At 39.9% G+C, this 21809-nt stretch overlaps 2 protein-coding genes across 2 annotated transcripts; both read right to left on the bottom strand.

Annotated features, from left to right (window-relative positions):
- Positions 1-134: 134 nt before the first annotated feature.
- LOC119734686 lies at positions 135-7630 on the bottom strand. The gene is made up of 12 exons (XM_038208215.1): positions 7335-7630; positions 6667-6844; positions 6338-6452; positions 5694-5906; positions 5258-5468; positions 4723-4885; positions 3948-4183; positions 3587-3723; positions 2719-2916; positions 1734-2407; positions 1187-1340; positions 135-1065 (listed from the first exon to the last, which is right to left on the bottom strand). The coding sequence occupies exons 1-12, from the start codon at positions 7474-7476 to the stop codon at positions 697-699; spliced, it is 2790 nt and encodes a 929-aa protein (XP_038064143.1). The 5' UTR covers positions 7477-7630; the 3' UTR covers positions 135-696.
- A 1085-nt stretch (positions 7631-8715) lies between these two features.
- LOC119734685 lies at positions 8716-19723 on the bottom strand. The gene is made up of 12 exons (XM_038208214.1): positions 19217-19723; positions 18422-18599; positions 17568-17682; positions 16621-16833; positions 15916-16138; positions 15536-15698; positions 14921-15156; positions 14631-14767; positions 14311-14508; positions 13184-13845; positions 12385-12559; positions 8716-11945 (listed from the first exon to the last, which is right to left on the bottom strand). The coding sequence occupies exons 1-12, from the start codon at positions 19356-19358 to the stop codon at positions 11202-11204; spliced, it is 3186 nt and encodes a 1061-aa protein (XP_038064142.1). The 5' UTR covers positions 19359-19723; the 3' UTR covers positions 8716-11201.
- Between the last annotated feature and the right edge of the window lie 2086 nt (positions 19724-21809).

The following is a 21809-nucleotide window of genomic DNA, read 5'->3' as shown; positions in this document are numbered from 1 at the left end:
GATAAATCCAGTTCCAGAACACATTTTTCTCTATCATGACAAAGGATTCTATCCGGCCGGTGGTGTTCTTGAATATAAAAAGGCTGATTAGACTATAACGAAACCTACCGAGGTTGTGCAAAAGAAACAGGACACAAACGGAGTTGTCATTTTATTTTTCATATTTATGCTTTGTAAACAATTGAAACACAGACTCTTAATTGAACTCCCTGTTACTGATCATGAATAATTATTACACGTTGATATTTAATAGAGCATGTTTATTATAGAACCATATTATATTGTAATACATACATTTTCACATTGTGGAATTAAAAACAGGATGAAAAAAACCCCAGAATATTATGTTAAGCTCTGTTCAGTGGCTCTTGTCCTTCACCGACATACTTTAATAAACTGCGTACTCAGTGTTGTCCAGATCCAAGGCGGGCTTCCGGGAATAATTAGTTATACAAAACTTACACAGGTGGGACTCAAATCTATATCTATCATCATCACTTGCTTACTTGTGCAGCGTCTTACCAATCGATTACCAAACTAACAAGGGCACGCTGACTGGTCCGAATCCGATAGAACAACAGACACTACATTATTAACACAAATCCATTATTTAATTGACTTCTCGGCTTTGCAAAGGCAGTCATTAGGCAAGTAATTAAAAAAATAATATTCCAATTTGAATAGTGGTCCAATTTACTAAACTAGCATGCACGATCGACTTGATATTCTATTTGCCGTGTGTTTCTCTTCGTCTGAAGTTGAACCCCACCCGGTACTTTTGACACTTGACCCTTCCTTCCGATGCTGAATATGACTTTCATCCTGTGGTGTATCATCTTCTGATCGTCTTATGTCGATAGCAACTTCTCTTTCCTTCACTGGGTAGTGAGTGTGTGACAATGAACTGTTTGTGTTTACATTGGGGTTTGTAAACCCTTGAGAATCTTGACTTGACAGGTTGACATGTTTGTGACAAGAAGTTCCAGAACCAAGTCCCTCGTCCCGTTGGCTTTCAAGTGTGGTCGAGAAGGACTCTTGAGGTGGGTCAACAACGTCCAATAAATACTGCAATGAATATGCATAGAGAAAAGGTAAGAGTATTGGGCACAAGTTTGATTGATTCAAGTGCTACAAATAGTCTTACATAATTTGTACAATATTGTTTTCCCATCCTGCTGCATCTTACATTTTCTTGGTACCCGGCTCGATTAACCATCTCATCTTTATCTTCTTTGGCTCCATGGTTCACTTCCTTAAGAAGTCTCTCGACTTTGGCGCGGAGAAGCAACACGTTCAACAGCATTGGTTGATGGTTTGTCTTGGGAGATGGAGGATGTTCACTGTATGTTGAGGAAAGAAGGTAGTACACTGAGTGAGAGTTTAGCAAAAATGTTGGGTTTTTACTTACAATTTGTATTTTCCTCTTGGAAAAAAGCCAATAAATACCTTTTTTAAAACACTCATCGCTTTTTATTTGTCACTCTGACTTCAACTAGTGGAAAACAGTTATTGTTAAATTGGGAAAACTGTCAAAAAACATATACACTGCACACGTACATTCGCGTGAAGCACACCATTAACATCACTTTATTGGTCAGTTTCTTTTTAATTTTTCGAGAGTATTTCAAACAAAATTAATAAGCAAAATGTAATGTAGAAAGGAGGTTCAACTAATTTTAATGCTTGCTTGGTACTTAATGAATTTTAATATGAGGCAACAGTAAAACTCCTACCTTTCGGTTGATAATTGAAGCAGTAGACTGTGAGCTGCTGCAATCAACCCAATGAACACATGGTTCTCAACCTGTAACTCTGAGTTCTTTTGAGACATCTGCCAGTCGTCTTCAAGGTTAGGTGGTAGAGCAATTTTGTGCTTGGTAAACAGTTCCAACCAAAGTGGATCGGTGAGATTAAAATCGCAGGGCACCAAATGGAAATATGTTGGCAACTGCGGCAGATGGTGGATGGTTACTGGAAAGAGAACTTGTGTTGGACTCCGGTACCTCTGCCTCAGGAGGACTGTGTGTAACTCCTCCACCTGCTCCACTGACTCTAAGTAATTGGCAGAGAGGAAGACCACAACCTTCCGAGCGGATTCCATTAGAGCCAGGCGTTCATTCTCGGTGTCTGCCGTCTCTTTGATGACAAGCCCCGGGCTGACCTCTCGGAGGATCCTCGCCATGAATGTGACAAAAAGTTTGTCCTTCGGAGCACAGCTGAAGGCAACATCACAAACTTCATTTTCTTTGTTCTTTGTGATGGATCGATCAGGGGAGTACAATCCTTTTGAAAGAGTTGGGAATTCAACATCCTCACAATTCAAGGTATTATTCCCCTTACCGTACTCCAGGAAAAACTGAAGTCGTCTACGTTCGGCAGCACACTCAGAAACATCCACAATCATCCCCTGAAAACAAACACGTGTATCAGTGTCTATTATTTTGCTCCATTCTTGCGTTTTTATATAAGTCAAACACTCCGTGCATGAAATATGTCAACAAAAACGTGTAAATTCATTAAGTGGGGACCGATGGCAAGATAGTTTACACAAGATCAAGGACTGTGTTCTTAGCACGAAGATAACAAATTGTTGAAGTTCTTACTGCAAGAATTAGATCCAAGAAGTTGGTAAAACCCTGAATCTCCTGAGTAAACCAAACCAGTTAGTCACAAACCCTCCGCCCCTAAAGTTCCTTGATAGAATATTGGGGCACTTACAATTCTTCTCCTGAAAACAGAGTCCAGCTGAGGGTACCAGTCCTTTCCAGCAATCCAGTCAACTAGAGAGGTACAGATGATCTCCACAGCCGGGTCAAACACACAAGGTGTGGCATTAATGAGTTTCACCTGCTGGAACTCGGGTGAAGAGTCAACGAGACGTTCAATGCAGACAGGGACCAGGCGTATCATGGAATCCTGAAGGGTAAAAAGATAAGTGGACTTTAATTCTTTTGGCGCCTTGCCTTGCTGAAAATCATTCTTTTGAGAGTTGTTGAGAATTTCTCCGTGCCTCAGCCAGCTCCGTCTTTGCATTTGGTTAAAAAGAGTGGAGCTACACTTAGCTGTCTTAAAGTGTTATAAGGCAGAGAAGTATAGGCCCTGTCGCATTGGAGGTGTGCCACTCACAGTTCTGGAAAACATTTCAACGTCCCCCCCCCCCCCTTGTGTACAATTATAACGTCTTAGCTTCTGCCAGGCTATGATCTGTCCCAATCAGTTTGATTTAATGTTCATCATCATTGTGCCACGTATAGCTCAAACTGTGGCTGGCTAATGTTTTTGGCATGCATGGTCGGCGTCGTTTCGCACTCATTTTAAATAGCAGAGTTTCAATCATAATCAGGACTTGTGAATTACTGTAGACTGTATGTGGGGTGTGGGATAAAATATAAGTGAAATTTGGCAAGAAATTTGCGGCTCAACTTTTATTTTTTACAGATAGCCATATAAATGGACTGCAGAGGTAAAGACTTGTTAATGTGGCACCACCCTTATCTGATCGTGACACTCATACATTTTTAAAATTCCATTAAATGAAAAACTATAAGGCTTTCACTGTCTACTAATTTGCAATAAGATAACTCACTGATGAACAATGTTTTGCTAGAGCCAAGTTGAATTCTTCAATGCACATTGCCGACTTCGTGTAGGTATTTGAAACTAGCGCCATGAAAGAACGACAGCCGTCTATGGCATGATACAGTGTTCTTTGCCATGCGATGCCTGTAATAAAATGAGAAAACACATGGTATTCATTTCATTTTGAAAGTAGGCCTATACTTCAAATTCAAAGGTACACTTTAACTTGTTTTTGGTTGTTAATACAGGAAGGATTTTTTGAATAAAATGAAACAAATGAAAATACAACAATGTATATAAGCCAAATGTCAGGGAAATCACTGTTCGTAAATGACAGGATAAAAAAAAATTGCAAAATGTAAACCCACCAACTTTGAGCTCCTGGCGGTCGAAAAATATCTTGAGTTTTGGATTCAGCTTCTGCAGCTTCTCAACAATCGAGACAGCTAGCCTGGAATCCTGATGACTATATGAGACGAAGATGTCATAGTGAAGTGGGGAATCATCAGCCATGACCATCTCGGAGTGGACCTTCAAGCTATCACGCTCCAAAGATTTGACCAAATCCCGGCAGCTCTCACCGATCTTGGCTTCGTCTTTGGGGCTGAATTTGTTTTATAAATAAGAAAATAGAACTAAATTTATCAGATTCCTTGAATTAACACAAAATCATTAAAACAGTTAGAATAAAAGCACGTTGAATAAGGCACACAAGTAATCATCCAATGCAGCAAGAAAACTGTTTCCGTACATTCAACCTTTTTCACATTATTTTTTTATACACACGATAAGAATATGAAAATGAATAAAACTACTGCAAATTGCTTTCTGACTAGATTGGCCTAAAGTTATACAAATCAAAAAAAAATAAGGCGGCCTGGCATTTGGATCTTGACAAGATGTTCTTCACAGGCAAACAATATAATTGACATGCAAAAAATATAATAGTAGTTTTCTTGAGCTTTCCCTGGCAATTTTGGTTTGCCCATACCTCGACATGAGCGATTTCTAGCCTGAAAGACTATTAATCTTTCTTCCGGCTAAACGTTCATAAGCTTTTAGAGATGCTCTATAATTCAGACTTACGACCTTAAGAGCTCAAGACGTAAAGAACAAAATGCTCAAGCTTGCACTGCGTCTCACCTGCAGTCGAGGTACTGTACTAGTCCCATGTAGGTCGGCATATCCTCAATCCTCTCTATGTAGAGTGGAGCCAGCAAGTCCCGCTGAGCTCTCCTGTTACAACACAGGGCCATGTTGTACAAGTCCACGCAAGCCTTGCTCTCAAGAAACGCAGCACTTAGGACTATTTAAAACAGAAGTAAAAACACCAACAATTATCAATGAATAAGTTTTATGTTGTTGGGCAGCTAACTATCCCAAATGTCTTGTGGGCATAACATTCCAAACTTTCTTGAACTGTGATGATGAATGTATTAAACTTCATAGATTTTCTCAACTCTGTTCAGCAGATTTACCTGTTCTACATTGTATTTTCCCTCAAACAACTAAAATAAATGACGATTTTTTTTTATATAGATATGTCAGCAAGTACATCATGACAAAGTTATTATTCCACCCGTAATGCACAAATTGTATTGCCTGGGCTGGAGCAACAAATTAACTCCTCAAAAGCATAGCTTTTAAACATGCAATTTTCCAGTCAATGGTTTCTTACTTGGCACAACTCTAGCACTTCTTAACATGACATTGAAAACTTCCTCCTGCCAGAAGGACGCCTGTCCATCGGCAACTTCATCCAGGGCATGTTTGCTCTTGTAGATTCTGATGTCGGGCTTTGAAGCTCGGAACCTGGCCTCAACCGTGGATGCAATCTCATCATCCTCAGGGCTGTGAGATAGGTAGATGTCGTACTCAAGAGGAACGTCCTAATTATTTAAAGAATCAAAGTTTTCAATATACATTTGAAGAAGGAATTTCTTTAACAAAGACACATATAAATAATTTTAATTTCCAGAGAAAACCGATGAAATATCTCTATACATGAAATTTTGGAAAGACTTTTCTTCATAACAGCCCTTGTGATAATATCCCCCCGCCAAAAAAAAAACCAGTTGATGACAAATCACGATGTATGAACAATGCTCACTTACTAGAGGGATGACATCAGAATTGTTGTATCGCTCCTTCAGCTCTTTGAATGACTTCAACACTCCTTGAAGATTTCGCATGTTCACCTGAACCACTTTGCCTTTTACTACCTTGGCAAACATCACAATCTTGAGTTGTTTGAGAGGCAGGCCTGCCTTCATCCATTTGATGGCGGCTTCCACCATTCCCACCAGCATGGTGGCTTCATCAACACCCTGTGATCAGTGAAAATTAAGGAAATTATTTTACAATGCAGTCTTTTTTCTGTAACAAATGCAAGGAATTTGAAATTCACACAAGCGGACAAGCCCATCAATTAGTTTGAAGTTATACACCCTTGGTGAAAGTTATGTTAGGAGGCATTTGAAACATTTTGCATGTAAGAAATTGCCCCTTCTCCAGGAAGACGCATTAAATAAAAAAAAAATTCTCTTCCTTCCCCTTCCTTCGCTGAATTAATACAGAATTTCATATACTACGACCACTAGAGAAATTCAAAACTTGGAAACTTAGAATGTAGGAAAAAAACACTTATTCAAATAGACAACTCAAATATTGAGTAAATATTTAGTTATAGACTCCGTAAGAAAGGAGCTTGACATTTTGTCAACAACTTCTTTGATGTAGTGTATGAATTATAACTCACCTGTATGCCAGTGTTGAGTAATGGAGTAACGACAGTTCCCGGTTCATTGTTCAGGATGGGTACCAGGCAACGGAAAACATTACCAACCAGCTCCTGGGGTCGACACACTTTTCCCCTAAGACAAAGAAACAAAAATACACTTAAGACTTTTTGAAAAGTTGTAGCATGGGATATTCATAACACCACTTTCAAGCTTTATTGCTCAGTTCATAAGTTGCTCTGGTTCGGCAACTGTTTCAAGTTTTCCCTGCTTCGTAACATAAGTTTATTTTAATTGATTTCAATTAACCCTAGTGTCAAATATTTCAATAATGCTCAAAACTAATTACCTATTCTCAAAGCAAAGCAGTTTCCTGTATGGAAGATGATCAGGAAGAGGTTTGGACCACCAACACATGTAAGCATGTCGCAGGTCCTCTGCCTTATCTCTGGCAAGCAGTTTGACACTCAGTTTCAACTTCTCATGCAGGGCACCAACCAATGTGTCTGATAATGGCGTGTACCTGCCTGTGGGGAGAATATAATGTCTTGTAAAATTGATGACTCTAATAAGCACTTGTATCACATTTAGAGTAATCACTGATTAATTCATTAAACCTTATACGTGCAGGTTTGAGCCATGGTGGTACATGAGGGGTGGTACATGTACATTTAATATAGGCCTAAATGAGTTTTGAAAAATGATAATTGCCACAAATTGAGCAGATTTTTCAGAATGCTTCGATCGACAAAACAATATAATGATCATCCCTGAAACACTCATTTTATCAAAACATTTATCAAGCATAAGGAGACACGTTTTAAAGACCGATATCCTTACAGATGAATTAAACACATTTTCTTAATTTTACATGCTAAAGGCAGATGTCTCAAACTTCAGCCTACAACTATACCTATAGGCCAATATACTAAAGTTACAAACGAATTTACTGCAGTACAAATTTGTGTAATGATTGTGAATCTAATAATAGCACAATATATGCCTACATGTACTCACTTCCAAAAACTGAAACACAGATGACATCCACCTTATCCTTCACATCCAGATCAGTGATATCTCCCTGGCACAACTCAATGCAACACTGGCCGCTGAACTGGGTATTGACGACCAGCTTGTCAACAATCAGGAAGTTGGACATGACTCAGTAATTATTAGAATAACCTACATGTACAACACTGTACGTCACGATGGGCACACGAGTAGCCATTATTGTATGTATACACACTTCATATTTCACACTCATGCAGCCAACTATCACTGGCAGGGTCATGGTTCGATATGTATTTATTGACAATCTACGTGTGTCACAGACTCACACAATGTAAACAAGCAGGCACTCTGTTATGTAGATGGCAGTGTAAATCTGGTTGTGAATCATGCAGCATAACCTATGCATCCTGCAGCACAACGTACACGCACTGTCCACAAATACAGGGGTCACTGTCTCTGAGGAAACCGGGGGGGGGGGAGGGGTTGTTCACCACAGTGTTGATGCACAGCTGTGCAGAAGCCATGGTAACCACGCACTTCGTAGTACACGACTTGTAGCCAAGGTAACCATGCGGACTAGAGTATACAATGCACCCAGTTTCTTAATACTGGTTCTCCACATGGGTGTTTTATCACCACTCCTATTGTACATATTTTGATATACTGACAACTGTAGAAGTAAACATGAAGATATATTAGTTATGCCGATAACATCATCATGACGTAGTGCTTTAATTTCACTCCTTTCTGTGTCAGATAATAATCATGGGCGATTCTCTTCAAGAATTTGTTGACTGATGTGATGATTCCTATCCGGAATTGGATGTACTCAAACCAAGGAAATAATTGTTAATTATGGTCATCCATGTCCAGGAAGTTGAAATTGTATCGGCAGATGCGTAGCAAGGTCATTTTTATTGGAGGGGAGGGTAAACATTTCTCGAAAAGGGCACTTCTACATTCGTGCCGAAATGTAGACATGTTTTTGTTTCTCCGGACACTTGACCCCCGTAAAATCAAATGGGGGGGGGGGGGGCTGAAACTATCACTCAACGGTGGCGCTGTTGAAAACCGACGATATGCTCACTGATGCCACTGACGCACACGACTTTTTTTTAAAGGGCACTTTTTGAGGGAAAAAAAGGGCACTAAACAAAATTGGCACTCGTTAACAAACTATTGGGACGCCATTTCAGATGCCATCATGTCATCCTTGTAACAGAAGGAAGTTCTCATTCATTCCAGTGGCTATTAGACCTTCAAAAAAATTGATATTTGTATTTCTAAAGGTCCATCATACATGTATTTGTCATTTCATATTTTTTGCCATCACGGAACAGAAGAAAGTTCGCCTCATTCCAGTGGCTATTAGACTTTACAAAATAACTGATATTTGCATTGTCAAAGGTCCATCATTTTACTTGTCATTTCATTTGTCATCGGGTACATTCATCATCGTATTTAAGGTGAAATGATATTATTTTAGAATTTTTTACATCAATTTGAAATCTATAATTGTATAGTTTGTACAATGCAGTTCTTTAAAAATTTTATATATTTAGTTGACTATTAATTATTTTGAGTTTGTTTAATAGTAGGCTGTCCAGCAATTATGTAGTTGCCTTTTGAATGATAAATAAAGTAATTTGAATAGAATTGAATATAACATTGTATATAGCAAACCTTGGGTTAGTGAATGTTACACTGAAAAGGGCAATTTTACAAATTCCACGGCACAGTGTGACAAACAAACAATACAAATAACAAGGCCAGTACTTTGGAGCCAAACTCCCAATGAAAACAAAGGCACTTCCAAACAAATATATTATACTTTATCACTTCAACGAGATTATCCTTCAACTTGAAGCTCCATCTACCGGTTCTTATAAAAGCAGTCTTAATAATATTTGGAAATTCCACAGCTGTAAACTCACTCCAACATGGGCCTATAGTAATTATCAATTATCTCATCAACTACTGTTGTTTTCTCTTACTTCTACTTTGCATGCAACCATGCACGTGCCCCCTCTAAGTTAATATCCGATAAGTTCTGACCATGATTTTGCGGGAAGGTCATGCAAGCCCTAGGATTCAACTCGACCTTGAAAGGCTCAATAACAAGCAAGATACAATCAAGATACAAGTACATTTACGAATCGCAAACAAAAAGGAAGGCACGAAATAACGGGATATTGTCGATCTCGGATATTTACTGTTTTATCAAGGACTTAATTATAAAGCGTCAGACAAAGTAATTCCTAAAACCAAAAGTTCCTCTCATATATTGTCATACCGCCCTCAACATACGTCTTGTTCAACAAACGAAAGCCGCTTGCCGCTTGCCGCTTGCTCCGGCATTTAGCGAAATGTACAAAAAAATCCTCACTTTCAATGTACTCAAAATATCCCACGACTATCGTAATAATGGTGCCAGTGAAAATGTGAGACCAGCTCTACGAAGTATTATTCAGAATTATTACAATTTTGAAGGAAAACTGAATGGCAAAATGAACAACAAATGAGCAAAATTACCTGTGAAATCTTTGAAAGAAGCAGCACGGTCGGCTCGGCCTTAATTCCAATACTTGTGACCGTATAGTTCATGTTGAGAACGCTTGGGAAATCCTGCTGAATAATTAGTTGACCACACACGGCCAAAGGTCAGGGCATGAACTACATGTGCATAGTTTCAAAAGTTGCAGGGCATCAGGAGGTGTTTGTTTGTGGCTGGGCATGGTTACTCCAGCCAGTCACAGGTAAGTTTGTGAAATATTGACTTTTCGGAATAAATTCTTCAATAACATATTAAAATAAACATCCACTAATTTAATTAGGCCCAAGGTGAAACTTCTACGTGATGTATGACCTTTCTTGTGACTATTTAAACAAGAAAAAGGAATTGCTTGTGTAATATTAATAATAGCGCTATTGCCGAGCCCTTGCTCTGGCTATCTGGCTGTGTGTTTTGGCTGTGTAAATAGACTAGGCAATTAAATCAGATTCAGAGTATTTTTTAGCAGTTTCACAGTAATGTGCGCCATCTTGTCCACGGGGCAAAGACCCGTTGCTAAACACGGGCGCATTTCGGAATGAACGCATGATGACTTGGAAGCGCAAAAGTTTTCGAGTGACGATGCGTACTCAGCAACGCATGTAAATTTGGCATCAGCAAAATGGCGCACATTACCGTAAAAGTGCTTATTACTTTTAGTTTGAATTTTAGTATAAAAATAATGAAGGCAGTCCCAGGTAATTTACTTTACTTTGTCAATTTTAGTAATGATTGCCTTAATGTAGACTTAATTCCATCTGGTGGCTGAAATCAGGCCCAAGTAACAATTACCTTTAAAACTAGTCCATCTTTGAAGTTTTGTAACTTACCGATATTTCATAATCATTATGGCCCAAATATTGCGATGGAGATTTTTGTATAATGACTTATGTGGTAGCACCGACATACATATATGTATTAGGCCCAGTACGACAGACAAAAGAAACGATTCGGGGGGAAAAGAGTATGTCTAGCGTCACAGGCCCGGTGCTGGGTGTAGCTCACTATCATATAATCATGTTGGGCACAATTGGTTGATCTGCGCGATTGGTCGATCGTGGTGCACTATCGGTTTCTTTGACTTTTACCTTTAAAAAAATCCTCCAGAGCCGTGACTTAGAAAGAAAAGATGTTCGACTGATTGCAGCGTGACCGACTGATAGCGCACCGAGATCGACCAATTTTGCACAACCACCGATTGCGCCCAACAATCATATTGCATTCTGAAGCCAAAGTATGTTTCAACTATACTCTTTAATAAATCGTTCAATGTATCAGAGTCATACCATTCAACATTATAGATTTTTTTTCGGTTTAATAAACTAGAGTGTATTACACCACGATGTACTCGGTACTGGAGTCGATTCAGCAGATTGAGCCCCAAGACTGGGTGACTGTGTCTTCTGATGTAAGACATACGGCCCATCAACTGGAGTGCCGTCATCTGCTTCTTCTTGACTGGAGACAGCATCCAGCCCGTCCTTTTCATTGCCTCGAGAGGAAGATGGTGCGCTGAGGTGAGTTGTGTTACTCCCTTCATTCGGTGGTCCTTGCTCAGATGCAGAGGCAGGCTTTACTGATACGTCATCTGTATGTTTGATGGGCATTGATGATCCAATATTTGTAGCACTTTCAGAAGAAGGTTCAACTCTACTTTGGAAATCTTGCTGTGACTGATCCTCATTCTTTCCTGCATTGTTTACTTGGGGCTGTCCATCTAGGCCTACTAAAGGCTCATCAATGGGCGAAATGTCTTCCATCTCTCCATTCTTTGTATGGCTTTCGTTCATAGACTGTTCCTTGGAATTCACAGTAATGTCAGGATTTTTATCAGGGAAATAACGATCATTGGAGTTATTCCCATTCTTAGATTTAGCCTCTGTGCTTGACATCGCAGTCTGTGGGGTTTGTGTAAATTCGTGAATCGAGACAGCTTCATCTCCATCTCTTGCCTGAGTGTCAGGCGAGGTGCTCTCAAGATCTGAGACACTACTTATCCCGGCATCACTTGCTCCAGTTGCAAGGTCCTCGGTGGCTAATGGCAGTTCAACAATATTCAGTAGAAACTGATGAAGAAGCAAAAAGTCTTCAATTAGAAATTCATGCAATATCAGAAATGAAGAGGGAAGATTTAGAACGTAAGAGATTTGAACGAGTTATTCCACAATGTAACGGATTCTTCGCAACGTGTAAGATCAGTTAAAAAAAAAATGAGAGCCACACCGGTGGCCTGATAGTATTTTTAACCATAATTAAATACCAATAGACTCATAGAATACCCATTGGCATTGCCTGGATTTTTCTACAGGGGGGGGGGGAAACACTCAGCAGAAACGATGTGAGAAATCACTGGCCATGATAAATATTGTTGTTGTCCTTTTTTTCCCAGGTTTGTTTCGTGGTGGTTGGGGGGGGGGGGGACTGCAATTGTCCTCCCCCTTGCGCCCTTCCTTATAATGCTCATGCATGTACTTATTTTGAAACACTTTTTCATCCCCAACTTACATCTTCCAACGATCCAGCATCTGCATTGCCTTCATTACTGACGTTGCCAAACTTATCTGCATCCACCTCATCAACATTCCTCACTTTCTTGTGCAGTCTGGAGACTTCTGAGCTAAGGAGCATGACATTGAGCAGCATCGGTTCCTGACTGGTCTTGGCTGCTGGCGGTAACTCGCTGTTGAAATAACACATAAGCATCACAGCAATACATCTTAATAGTAATAAGAACCAATGGAACGTTGCACTGAAATCGCTAAGACTGTGATCAGCATCGAAATATTCATGATTTCTACATATTACCTTGTGTGTATAATAATAATGATAATAACAATCAGCATTTAAGAACGCTCTTATTAGTAAACTACATCACAACGCTTACAGTATTATCATTACCCCTGATCATTGGGCCAATTAAACATTCCAAATACCATCTCAGCTCCCTAGGGAGTATACAGCTGGATGCTGCCTGTTAGGCGCAAACAAGCTATATTCGATCACAATAACCATCTATGCCCTCACTGGTACCAATTTACTCCTGGGTGGAGAGAAGCAATGCGTGACAAAGTGCCTTGCTCAAGGGCACACGCACCATGACCCCAGGCATGGACTCGAACCTACAACCCGCAGCTTTACCCACAGACCACGAATCCAGTGCCCTTAATCACGAGGCCACAGGACTCCACATCAACCCATTGAAACTGGGCACATTCACTTTCAGGGCAAGTCAATGTTTGTCTCTCCGCATTGCACGTTCCAGTTCTATTTCATAAATGCGCAACATTCAACATTTTTTACCCACCTTTCAGTTTTGAGTTGGCCAAGGAGACTGTGAGTGGCTGCAATAACTGCAATGGATTCCGACCTCTCCAACTCGTGACTAAGATGCACTTGGTCCATTTTCCGCAAGTCTTTGATGATCAAGTACTTGGTGTACAAGTCCATCCACATGGGATCAAAGAGATTGAACTCGCAGGGAACCAGGTGGAAGTAAGTCGGAAGCTGAGGCAGGTTGTGAAGGATAATTGGGAAGAGAACCTGCGTGGGACTCCGGTACCTCTGCCTCAGGAGGACTGTGTGGAACTCCTCCACCTGCTGCACAGACTCTAAGTAATTGGCAGAGAGGAAGACCACTACCTTCCGAGCAGATTCCATTAGAGCCAGGCGTTCGTTCTCAGTGTCTGCGGTCTCTTTGATGACAAGCCCGGGGCTGACCTTGCGAAGGATCTTGGTCATATAATTGACAAACTTTTTGTCCTCCGGTGAACAGCTGAAAGCCACATCACAAGGTTTGTCATTGGTATTTGTGTCATCAGCAAGCGGGCTCGGGGAATACACACCTTGCAATGATGGAGGATATGTCACATCATCTCGTTTAAGTATCTTCTCTCCCTTGCCATATTTGAGGGTGAACTCAAGTCGTCTGCGCTCCATGGCATACTCTGAAGCATCCACTGTCTTCCTCTGTATATGATATAATATACTAGATTAGACAATCTCATTTGAAAGGGATATCCTTGCGATTGTTAACACAACCCAGGGTTTTTGTTGATTACAAAAAAACAGACAAAATATCATTACATTACAACAGCAGGAAAATTTGGTTTTAGCCAAGCAGTATCAACATTTCACAATTCTGTTACATTTGCTTGTAAACCAAAATGACTAGACAGTAGGCAATTTAATCAATCTGTTGGATATTTCGATTCAGCAGGTAACAATCTTATTTTGTTTTTTGCATTCTTTTGAATTATGCAAGCTACACCAGATCCACCTGAAAGTAGGTCAGGAATCGTGTACAAGGCACACATGGGTAAAAAGACTCTACCAGTAGACTGGAAAATGTTGCGACTTCTGTGGCGAAAAAAAAATTAGCTACCGGTACATATCTGATGTTCTCTTCTCTTCATTGGTGATCAAGAGACTTACCATCTTTTTCCTGAAGATGGAATCAAGCAGTGGGCTCCAGTCCCGTCCAGCAATCCAGTCAACTAGAGAGTTACAGATGATTTCCACAGCTGGGTCAAAAACATCAGGCGTGGCATTGATCAGTTTCACCTGCTGGAACTCTGGTAACGGGTCCACAAGAGGTTCAATGCAGACTGGGACCAGGCACAGCCGAGAATCCTTAACAATAGATGGATCAATATTAATTTACGTACTGGGGTTTGACCTAGCTTCACACCAACGTGGACACACCCATCACACATGTGGGAGCTGGGATGTTCTACAAAAAAAAAATTACTCACCGATGAACAGTGTTTTGCTAGAGCCAAGTTGAATTCCTCGATGCACATGGCCGACTTCATGTAGCTATTAGAGACCAACGCCATGAAGGAACGACAGCCATCTATGGCATGATACAACATCTTCTGCCATGCCGTGCCTTGATAAGTAAAAACAACAATGATGTGATTCTGTCTGGTGACTAGATGCACCTGCTTTTAGCAAGTCGAGCTTAACAAATATCCAATGCACACAAAACATTTTTTAACATTCTAGAAGTTCAATTCTCTGTGTAAATAACATTTGAACCTACCAGCTTTAAGCTCCTGTATGTCGAAGAAGATGCGAAGCTCTGGATTCATCTTCTGCAGCTTCTCAACAATTGGGGCAGCTAGCCTGGAATCCTGATGACTGTATGACACAAAGACATCATAATGCAGTGGCGAGGTGTCAGCAATCACCATCTCGGTATGGACTTTCATGCTGGAATGCGCCAGAGACTGAACCAAATGTTCACAGCCCTCACTGATCTTAGCTTCATCCTTCGGACTGTGATTAAAAAAGACAAAAAAAAGTCAGTGGAATTAAAGATTTTTTTTTAGTGGAAATAAGTAGGCATGCAAAGTTCATGTCAAGTAGCTCGTCAGGTACTGTTCTCCAATCAAATGTCTTGATGTCTCTTTCCAACTCTAAGGTATAGTTAAAACGGCTCATTGATTCATCATGAGTAAAATTAAGCCACAAGTGACAAGGTACCGGCAAGCCCATGACAACATGAATATAAGCTTCAAGTATTGAAATCTAGCTAAGTCAGCAGTTTTTCTTTTTCAGCAAGATGATGTCAACTGCACACTGCACAAGGATCAGTGAACACTTTCATTAATTTTTTAATCTAAGAATAACAAACAGCCTGAACTGTCCTAATCACCTGCAGTCGATGTACTGTACTAGTCCCATGTAGGTCGGCATATCTTCAATCTTCTCTATGTAGAGTGGGGCCAGCAAGTCCCGCTGAGCTCTCCTGTTACAACACAGGGCCATGTTGTACAGGTCTACGCAAGCCTTGCTCTCAAGAAACGCAGGGCTTAGAACTAGCAAAGAAATAACAGGCAACAATTTTACCTCACTCAGCAAGATAGACGCTTATGTTGCTTTTCAATTTCATCAACTTTTCTGCTGCTATAAGCTGTCTTGTCTAGTATTTATAGACGTAGATGCCTGTAAGTTCATATTTAATGGTTAAATTTTAATTTCAACTTGTGAAGAAGTACTAGGAAATATCCAAAAGCAGTCGGGACTGAAACTTACTTGGGACCACTCGAGCACATCTCGACATAATCTTGAACAGGTCCTCCTGCCAGAAGGAGCCTTCTGTCTCTGCTTTATCTTCTGCATTCTCAACGGGGACCTCTTCGCTCTTGTAGATCCTTATGTCTGGCTTGGAGGCTCGGAACTTGGTCTCAACCATCGATGCAATCTGGCCATCCGCTGCACTGTGAGACAGGTAGATGTCATACTCAAGAGGCACGGCCTGTGTTAAAAGGATAAAAAAAAATTAATGATCTGCAACACACCTGATTAGAAATAACCACAGTTCAGATGCACACTGAGTCCAATGTTACGCAGTCACTATAGGCACAACAGCTAACTTAATGCTTGCAGGGACAGTTCATCAAGCTACATTTTGTACAACTAATATCAGTCTATGTTACTTGGCAAAACAAGTTTTTAGCTTTGTTTTCAATCAGTATTGCTCAGTGAGCAGAGTGGTTCAGGTATTAAAATATTGATGGAAAGCTTATAGACTATCCAAGATGCATCCCTACTGACAATGAAGGTTCAAATTTAGATCTATTTGTGTTCATAAAACATGTACTGATCTGGGGACCGTGAGCACAAGGGATTATAGCGAACTTGTATTTATCCACAAGTGACCTGAGCAAATGTATATATACTTGGATAATTTTCAAGGAAGCAGATGGTTTTATATTCCCATGACCTCAATTAACATACCATTGGAATGAATATTTGCCTGTTGTGTTTCTTCTTCAGATCCCTGAAAGCCTTCATGATCCCCTCTTGATCTCGCATGTGCACGGTGATCACTTTTCCCTTGATGACGTTGGCGTACAGCACAATCTTGAGTTGTTTCAAAGGCAGGCCGGCCTTCATCCATTTGATGGCGGCTTCCACCATTCCCACCAGCATGGTGGCTTCATCACGGCCCTGAAACACATGAGCCACAGTTTTATATGCCAGTGAAAATTGCCTAATTATAGAGAAGCTGTGTAGCACTGGTGATGAAGGTAAACAAGCAAGAACCAACCCCTGAAGAAGGACCTGTGCCTGAAAGCTTGGGAAGTATTTGGTAAGCACTGCTTTTGAAATGTTCTCTATTGGAACTTGCCTCTCTGTGCATAGATATCACTTGTGACCATTGCAATTTTACATCATTTTGTACCGTATATGCGGGACACACCTCACCTAGTTGTCATGACCGTACAAGTCCAGACGCAAGACCAATTGTACTGAGACAATTGAACTGAGACAATGTTGATCTTGTGTTGGTCTTGTGATGGTCTTGTACGGTCTCTGGACAACACTGATACATGTAGCTCGTGCTCACCGGTTTGCTGGTGTATGACGATAAGTGCGGGCAACTAATTTTCTTTTGAATCTGCACAAGGCAGAATTGTTTTTTCACGAGAGGAAGGCATAAATGTGGGGAGATGGTGCACTTTCAGTAGTCTCACCTAACCACTGGGGGGTACTTGTTCAAATGGGACCAAAAGTTTGCAGTGAGGCACAAAAATAGCACAGCGCAAGGTCATCAGTGAGAAGAAAAATGATTTTGAATCTTCTTTAAGTCAAGGAGGATGCTGATTTTGCAGCCTAGATTTTTGGCATGGCTACTTCAAGGGTTGATTTAAATTGTCTTAATATTAGATTGGTATGCCTACCTGTCCTCCTGTGTTGAGTAGTGGAGAAATGACAGTTCCTGGTTCATTGTTGAGGATGGGCACCAGGCAACGAAAGACATTGGCTACCAGCTCTTGGGGGCGAAACAATCTACCCCTGGATCAGAAGAGATAATCATCAAAAACCTATGTTTGAGAATACATGTCGATTATTCTGAATTTGTTGGGTTTTATCCAGAGTTTCATTTAATACCACACAATAGAATACATAATAGAAGTCCCATAAGCCCTTCCGGTCTTGCAGTCAAATCCCTGGATGACTTTGATCCTAAGACTGAGTGGCGCAGACTCTGGGCAGATGGGACACCAACAATGGAGAGACCATCACAGATCCCACAGTAAAACAACCCGGATTTGACCTCCATCGCAAGCAAAGGCTAACCCTGAACAGAATCTGCACCCTCCATGCAAGAGAAGCCCATCATCTGCATAAGTGGGGGATGACAGAGAGCCCTGCTTGAGACGTACTGCGAACATCCAGACCAGACCCTCCAGCACATCATGAACGACTGCCCACTGAGGCTTTTCCCTGGCGGCATCGAAGCCATCCACACCGTAACCAATGACGCCCTAGCCTGGATGTCTACCCTTGGTCTAAACTAGGACTCTACAGATCACTTTTTTTAACATTTGGACATGGTCGGGCAACAGCAGCCCATGTCCAAATGTTAAAAAAGCGATCTGTGGAGTCCTAGTTACTCGGACTACCCTTGGCCTACATCTGTAGGCTGTGCACGCCATACAAAAAGAAAGAATAGAACAAGGATACCAGTATACCTGGCATGTAATTACAATACAAATCAAATAAATTACAAAAACCTCACTTTATCACTGACCTGTTTTCAAAACAAAGCAGTTTTCTAAAAGGCAGGTTCTCTGGCAGCGGTTTGGACCACCAGCACATGTAAGCATGACGCAGGTCTTCTTCTTTATCCTTGGCCAATCGCTTGACACTCAGATTCAGTTTTTTATTCAAGGCACCAACCAAAGTGTGGGACGATGGGGAGTAGCTACCTGCAGCATGTGGAGAAAATTTGGAAGTTGAATGCTTGGAGATTTATCATCTAAAAAGATTTGTAAGGTTAAAGATATTTCCTCACACATAACAACTATCTGCGTACGAGTATATGACCATGGGTAGACTACAAATTAACAAAAATGTTCTTAAAATCAGGAAATGTCACATTACACACTGCAAATTTTTTGTTAACACTTGGATGACAAATAGCATTAAAAGACAAAATTGACCAACAAAAATAACCAAAACCCTGATCAAATCCCCCCCCCCCAAAAAAAATTAAAAGCCCACCCTCACATATAAATTGACTTAATTTACTAGTTTTCAATTATACAAGAATTATGGCATATGCACTACATATAGAAGGAAAATTCAGATAGAAACAATGCAATGCATGATTTATTGTCTTTGACTTTTGAGTATATTCACCAACTACATTGTATAACAATGCGATAAGGTGCAATTATTGCACTGTCACACAGGCTATAGACCGGTAGGCCCCATAGCAGTAGCATTACTGGAGTCTATATGCATACATGTACTGCACCCATTAAAGCTACATGTCAATGAAGTGAATTACTCTTAATATAAAATAGCAACAAGTTGTACTCACTTCCAAAAACTGACACACAGAGGACATCGACCTTGTCCTTAACGTCCAACTGAGTGATATCCCCCTGGCACAACTCAATACAACACTGGCCAGTGGACTGGGTGTCCACGATTAGCCTGTCCACAACCAGGAAGCTGGACATGGCGAATTAAAAACTAGCATAAGTTGTACTAGCACCAGCAGACTTGCCACAAACGTGTACACCTGTACACAGTTTTACCAGCTGTGATATTCACTTGCGATAGTTCAGCCTCGGTCTTCTTCAAATACTAAACAAAATGATCACATGTCCATCAGTACATGCTGCCTATTTACTCAGTGTTCAGCAAGTTTAACCCCATATTTGGTTGCGAACATGCTGCAAACCTTTGCCCACTTGTGCACTACAACTTGTGCATATTAAGCAGGTGGATGAATCACACTAGAGCACTCTATAGAGCACTCTATACATAAAGCCAATGTCCTTGTCATTAATAATAGTTTGACCTTCACGCCAACTGCATGCGTGTGTACTTCTCAAGTATGGAATGCAAAAGAGACAATTGTCCCACACACATATATATAGTTTTATAGAGGAAAAAACCAGAAAAAAACACCATATATTTGTAAAAATAGGTGAATTGAAATTCACCTTGGTTTTTATATTAGGGGAAATCTTTCTCTAAGGATATTCAGAACCCAATTGCCGTGGTTTATTTACATCATACATAAAATTCTTATTCCCCTATATAGCACACATGTATTTCACTTATTATACACTGAAAAATTGCCTGGGTTAATTTTACCCAAGGAAGGGTGAAAACTGGAACTACCCAAACTTGGGTTGTTCTATAACCAAGTGTTTGGGTTAGAATTTCTGCTAAATTCAACCAAAACTAATTGTGGTCACTCAATTCCAAGTTTAATTTGGTCTTGTATGAGTACAACTTTTGGTTAGAAATTTTAACCGCAACAATTGGTTATAGAACAACCCAAGTTTAGGTAGTTCCAGTTTTTCTTGGGCAAAATATTAACCCAGACAACTTTTCAGTGTAGGCCTCGACATAAAAATATTAAAGTTGAAACCTTTTCCACCATCAAAAGAACATACATTTTGTAACATTGCATCTAAACAATATTTAGTCCGTGGGATGAAAACGCTTAGAAAATCTGGGATAAAATCGCCTAAAATTTTGCATGACAAAAAAAAAAACAGCGCCCTGTATTGGCACAGTCAGAAACCTTTTCGCGAGCAATGCCAGATAATACCGGTACATCTTTCAAGTTCAAGATCATTACAGATCAAATACGTCTAAGCCGTTGCCGAATGGCAGCATTCAAAAATCGAATTCGTCATATATAAATCAATTAGACGACACATATATAGTGGTCTCAAATCTATCTACAACCAAACTCGTTTCGGGGGCAACAACTCCAGAAATACAGGATGTATTCAATTGAAATTTTTTGTAGTGATTTGTCATTATGTTTAACATTACGAGATTTAATTTCATAAGAAACCGTCAAACAATGAAGCTATATTGACCGTAACAAAGTACAGTGTTTTAAGCGCCACAAATGCAATCCGAATGAAAGTCAATGTGGATTTTTCGCGTGTAAAACACTACATTGTTACGATCATATTATTTTTCTTGTTGCACTGTTTCCCATGATGTTCAATACACCTCTGACACACATTGTGGAAAATCAGTGCACGAAATTTCAGTTTAATACATCTTGTATTTCTTGAGTTATTCATCGGAAAGCGAGTTGTTCATTTTGTTCACTAGTGCAGCATCGGCTGGTCTCGCACTTTAATATTCTTTCAGTAGAGGGCGCGCTACATATATAGTGGTCTCAATAACTATCTACAGCCAAACTCGTTTGGGGGGCAACAACTCCAGCAATACAAGATGTATTAAGTTGAATTTTTGAGTAGTGATTTGTCATTATGTTTAACATGAGCAGATTTAATTTCATAAGAAACCGTCAAACAATGAATATTTGGGCAAAATGAGATGTTTATGAAAAATTTCAAATTGTAAGGGGTTAACTTTGTATTTTTAGTAAAATTGGGCAAAATTAGATTATGAAAATTTCAATTGGCGCTATTTTTTATCCTGTTTATTTTAGCAAATTTGGGGAAAATCAGATGTTTCTGGAAAATTGCAGATTGTAAGGGGTTAACCTTGCATTTTTAGCAAAATTGAGCAAAAATAAATGTTAATGAAACATTTCAATTGCAAGGGGTTAACCTGGCATTGTTAGCAAAATTGGGCAAAATCAAATTTTTATGAAAAATTTCAAATTGTAAGGGTTAATCTTGCATTTTTAGCAAATTTGGGCAATTTCAGATTTTTATGAAAAATCACAAATTGTAAGGGCTTAAACTTGCATTTTAAGCTAAAGTGGGCAAAATCAGATGTTTATGAAAAAAAATCGAATTGTAAGGGGTTAAACCTTGCTTTTTTTGTAAAATTGGGCAAAATTACATGTTAATGAAACATTTCAAATTGTAAGGGGTTAGTTTACCTTGCATTTTTAGCAAAATTGGGCAAAATCGGATTTTTATGAACATTCTAAAATTGTAAGGGCTTAACCTTACATTTTTTTT

This window comes from Patiria miniata, unplaced genomic scaffold, assembly GCF_015706575.1.
Source record: "Patiria miniata isolate m_02_andy unplaced genomic scaffold, ASM1570657v1 HiC_scaffold_28, whole genome shotgun sequence".
NCBI classification, from domain to species: domain Eukaryota; kingdom Metazoa; phylum Echinodermata; class Asteroidea; order Valvatida; family Asterinidae; genus Patiria; species Patiria miniata.
This window is presented reverse-complemented; position numbering and strand designations above follow the sequence as displayed.